The 4,281-nt window shown below is 54.8% G+C and overlaps 1 protein-coding gene across 1 annotated transcript; it reads right to left on the bottom strand.

The window, feature by feature from the left end:
• Positions 1–625: 625 nt before the first annotated feature.
• On the bottom strand, positions 626–3,897 carry TFF3 (trefoil factor 3). Its single transcript, XM_065943569.1, has 3 exons — positions 3,751–3,897; positions 2,043–2,189; positions 626–764 (listed from the first exon to the last, which is right to left on the bottom strand). Exons 1-3 carry the CDS (start codon positions 3,875–3,877, stop codon positions 751–753), a joined length of 288 nt encoding a protein of 95 aa, XP_065799641.1. The 5' UTR covers positions 3,878–3,897; the 3' UTR covers positions 626–750.
• Between the last annotated feature and the right edge of the window lie 384 nt (positions 3,898–4,281).

Raw genomic sequence — 4,281 nt, forward strand, 5'->3', positions numbered from 1 at the left:
CAGTGTGGATACGTTCCTGGTGTCCCAGGAGAGCCAAGTGTCTCTGAGAGTGGGGGAGACGACTCTCCATCTGGGGATGGCTAAGACTTCAAGAGCCCTCTTGGTGACACATTGTTTGTGTATCAAGACTGCATCCATTTTCAGAGGAAAAATAGCAAAAGGCCAACACGTCACAGATGCTAAACTTGACTTGCAAAGACATATAAAAAAGTGCCAATTGGTGAAATGGATTTATTGGCTCTCTCTTTACCATGAAAATCATTAATAACTTTTGGGGGGGAACTTATATTAGAAACGGTATTTCTCAAAACCATTCTAAGTGATGCTTAGAAGGTGAGAAACCTTCTAAGTGTCTAAGTGATGCTCTCTGTCCTGTCACACTAGGTCTCTGGTTTGCAGCATCCTCACCTCTAGGGAGCTACTTTGGGGTCCTTCCCTGCTCCCCAGGCCTAGTGCAGACCCTTGGCTGGGTGATGCTAAGACACTGCCCCCCACCCCCATCGGTGGAAGGCTGAGGAGGGAGAGAGTGACTTGGCAGAAATAAAACACAGCGGCGTCAAGTCTTAGGAATGAAGACCTGTCCTCATGCTGAGCACGGGATCTTTATTCTTTAAGATATCAGGCCCCAGGCGTTAGGTTCAGGTCTGGCCAGGAGCAGTGTGAGATAAGTAGAGGGATGAGTACTGGGTGGGCGGGCAGGGTACCCAAGTGCGGAGGTCCCCTCCCTGGGTGTTGGGCAGCCACGTGGCTTCAGAAGGTGCATTCTGGAAATGAAGCACAGACAAGCGTCACCCTGAGTTGTGTGGTCCCTGGCCACCGCTGCCTGGCTTCTCCAGATCCAGACCGGCTCCGAGGTCAGTGGTGTGTGCTATCTCCCTGCCAAGTCCATGGGGAAGGGTCGAGTCCCAACCCTCTGGGAGAACAGCCACATACCCCAGGGGTACCCAAGGGGTCAGGACAAATGGAGCCTGAGACAGGCCGGGCCAGACAGGGCCGCTGCTAGAGGTCAAAGAAGTTTTGTCTCGGGCTGAGGAGCGGGTGGAGGGGGGGATGACCAACACAGGGGTGACTCCCCACTGGGCCCAGAGCCTGATCTGGACCTCTGCCCGGGTTTGCGGGAAGGGGAGGAGCCCTGGGCAACGGGTAGCCCCCAACCCCCGGAACTGATTAGGGAGGCAGCCGGGCTGGCTGGAATGCAGGCGCCTTTGTCATTCCCCAGGGACAAAGGGCACGCGTGCCCGCCCCCACCCCGCCCCACTGTGCCGATTCCAGGAAGGGGCCTTACTTAGTACGTGCCTCTTAGAAGGTGAGCTGGCACCTGGGCTCCAGATGGCTCAAGGCAACCTCCACGGGGGTGGAGATGGGGGGACGGGGGGGTGGGGGATACAACCAGGACAGCAGAGCACCCAGTGTACTGCCATCTGCTCCTGACATAAGCAGGGTCTCCCAGGAGCCACCCTGCACCCCTCTGCCCCAGCGAGGGAGGAGGGAGTCCCTCGTGGTGGGGGTAGGAGTGGGGCGGCGGGGTGGGGAGATGTGCCAGGACTCCACGTCCAGACAGAGAGCACATCACAGATCACAAATGGCCGAGGCTCTGAGTGGGGTGCTTGCTGAAAGCGGCCTTGAAAGTCAGCCTGGTTTTCCAAACCCATGTATTATCCACTTTTCTCCAGGGTAGCTTTTAAACTATTTCCCTCTACATAAGGCCTTGACTTTGAAAAACTAGGTGCATGCATGATCAGTTGTGTCTGACTCTTTGTGACCCCGTGGACTGCAGCCCACCAGGCTCCTCTGTCTGTGGGATTTTCCAGGCAAGAAAACGAGTGGGTTGCCATGCCCTCCTCGAGGGGATTCTCCCGACCCAGGGATTGAACCCACGTGTCTTGTGTCTCCTGCATCAGCAGGCGGGTTCTTTACCACTGGCGCCCCCTGGGAGCCCCCGCTTGCCCAGCAGACAGCTATGGCATAGGGGTCCCACCCAGGGCCCAGGTGTGTGCAGCTTCCCGGGGCCCAAAAGGCCTTGTGCATTCCGTCTGGCTCACCTGCTTCCTGAAGGGGCTTGAAGCACCAGGGCACCCCAGGGATGCTGGAGTCGAAGCAGCAGCCGCGGTTGTTGCACTGCTCGGGGGTGACCTCGGGGTAGCCGCAGTCCACCCTGTCCTTGGCCGGCACCGCACACTGGTTCGCCGCTGGCCCACACAAAGCCGGGTCAGAGAGCCCTCTCTGGCTTGGGGTTGGTCCACCGGCCACATTTACAAGTCCGCTCCCTCCCCCCAGTGCCCAGTTCATGGGATACAACCCCTCCCCTCCCCCAACACCTGCTGCTCTAGGGCCCTCTTTCCCCATAAATATTTCAGGGGAAATGTTTTGTGAAAGATCTGGCCGGCTGCCCGGCGTCTCTCTCACTTGGGTGCTCCTAGCACCTGTAGAGCCTGGGTTCTCGCCAGTTGGCAGGTACCCACAGGAATCCAGGGTCCCCTGAACCCGGAAACAAAGTTCTCCTTCAGTGTTTGATCAACAGAACTTCCCCCTTAAAAATGAATAACATAATAGAAGATAGGCATGCAAGTGAGAAAACCGCAATGTGTGCTATTTTCTGCCTCTCCCTACTTCCCTTGACACACCATGCCTGTATACCTGTGGGTCTCTACGATTCACTTTTCAGATAAGTCTTTATGTCAGAAGCTCAGCAAGAGTCCATTGTGCCTCATTCCTTAACCAGATTTTTCCTTAGGAAAATAGAATTCACAGGGAACCTAGAATCCCCTTCTATGGCTGCCAATTTGTAATTCCTTACTCCACTGATTCCCAAACTTTGCTCACGTTGGGGTCAGGACCAGTGATACCTGCTCCCACCCAGAGACATTCTGATGTGGTTGGCACATCCTATTGGGCTTTGAGATTTAAAAGCCTCCAAGTGATTCGGATGGCTGCCAAGTTTGAGACCACTCAGAACCTGATCAAAGCCACACTTTAATTTCTGCAAAATCCAGTTAATGGAACAGCCATGCCCTACCTGGGATTACAATTCAATGGCTGAATGAAAACTGTAGGTATTGAAAAGGTTCTGGAAGTGGCTGTTTTCATTTGTCTTTTCTTTGTGTTTTGCAAATGTGCTGGAATAATGTAGAAAGACCTATACTGTTAATTCAGAAGTTTCCAGCAAGGAAGGCAGCGGGAGCGTAGGCTTGGTGTGGCTACCAGGGTTCCCATCCTGCTTTCTACACTGACCAGTAGAGTCAGTTATTAACTCTCTGAGCCTCAGTTTCCTTGTCTGCAAAATGGGGACAGCAAGACCCAGTTTGTAGGACTGCTGGGAGAAAATGTGTGTGTCTGATAAGTTTGCTGCTGTTGTTCAGTCACTGAGTCGTGTCTAACTCTTTACAACCCCATGGACTGTAGCCCACCAGCCTCCTCTGTTCTCCACTATCTCCTGGAGTTTGCACAAACTCATGTCCTTTGAGTTATCTTGTCCATTGAGTTGGCGATGCTATCTAACCATTTCATCCTCTGCCACCCCCCTTTCCATTGCCTTCAGTCTTTCCCAGCATCACGATCATCTTTTCCAATGAGTCGGCTCCTTGCATCAGGTGGCCAGAGTAGCAATCATTAAATTAAGGAGCTTGGTCAGTTTCCTCAAGCCCGCAGAAAGCCTCCAGCCTGGCTCTTCCGTGTCCTGTGCTCCCACTCTGCCACCCAGCCCCTCCTCCTCCCTGCCACCCACTGGGAGGGGGTCGGAGGGGTACTCACACAAGCCCACGTACTGCCCGGTCGAGCTGGAGGACCCCAAGGCCAGGACCACCACCACCAGTAGCCAGAATGCTCTGGCCTCCATGGTCACAGACGGGCTCTGGGGACCCAACGGCTCAGAGGACATGTCGAGTTGGCTGAGAAGACTCCTTTATACCCCAGTGTTTACACAGGCACTCCGGGTTCTGTTTATCTGGGAGCCCTTCCCTCCAGCCCTGCCCACTCCTGTCCTGCAAGAGCCGACAAAGTCCCCAGAGGCTTGACCATCCCAAGGGGTAGGGGTGCTTCCCACCCCACTGTTTTGCAGTAGCAAGGGAGAGGCGATGGCTGATGCAGCTGCCGGTGAACACCTCTCTCTCAGGGAGCCAGAGCAGGGTCAACGCCCACTGTCAGCCTGGCCAGGGGGAAAAAGCAAAGTCTCAGAATGAGGCTCAAGGAAGCATTGCCAGGCCTGGGCACCACCCACCAACCCACCCAGGAGCAGGTCAGGAGGGTCCCTGCTCAGTGACATGGGTTTCCAGTCCACTTAAT

The sequence above is a fragment of the Muntiacus reevesi genome, chromosome 8 (assembly GCF_963930625.1).
Source record: "Muntiacus reevesi chromosome 8, mMunRee1.1, whole genome shotgun sequence".
Lineage (NCBI taxonomy): Eukaryota > Metazoa > Chordata > Mammalia > Artiodactyla > Cervidae > Muntiacus > Muntiacus reevesi.

Coding starts and splice junctions, on each gene's coding strand:
- TFF3 (XM_065943569.1), bottom strand. CDS start 3,877: ATGTCCTCTGAGCCGTTGGGTCCCCAGAGCCCGTCTGTGACCATGGAG. Junction 2,190..3,750: donor CGGGCAGTACGTGGGCTTGT/GTGAGTACCCCT, acceptor TGTGTGGGCCAG/CGGCGAACCAGTGTGCGGTG.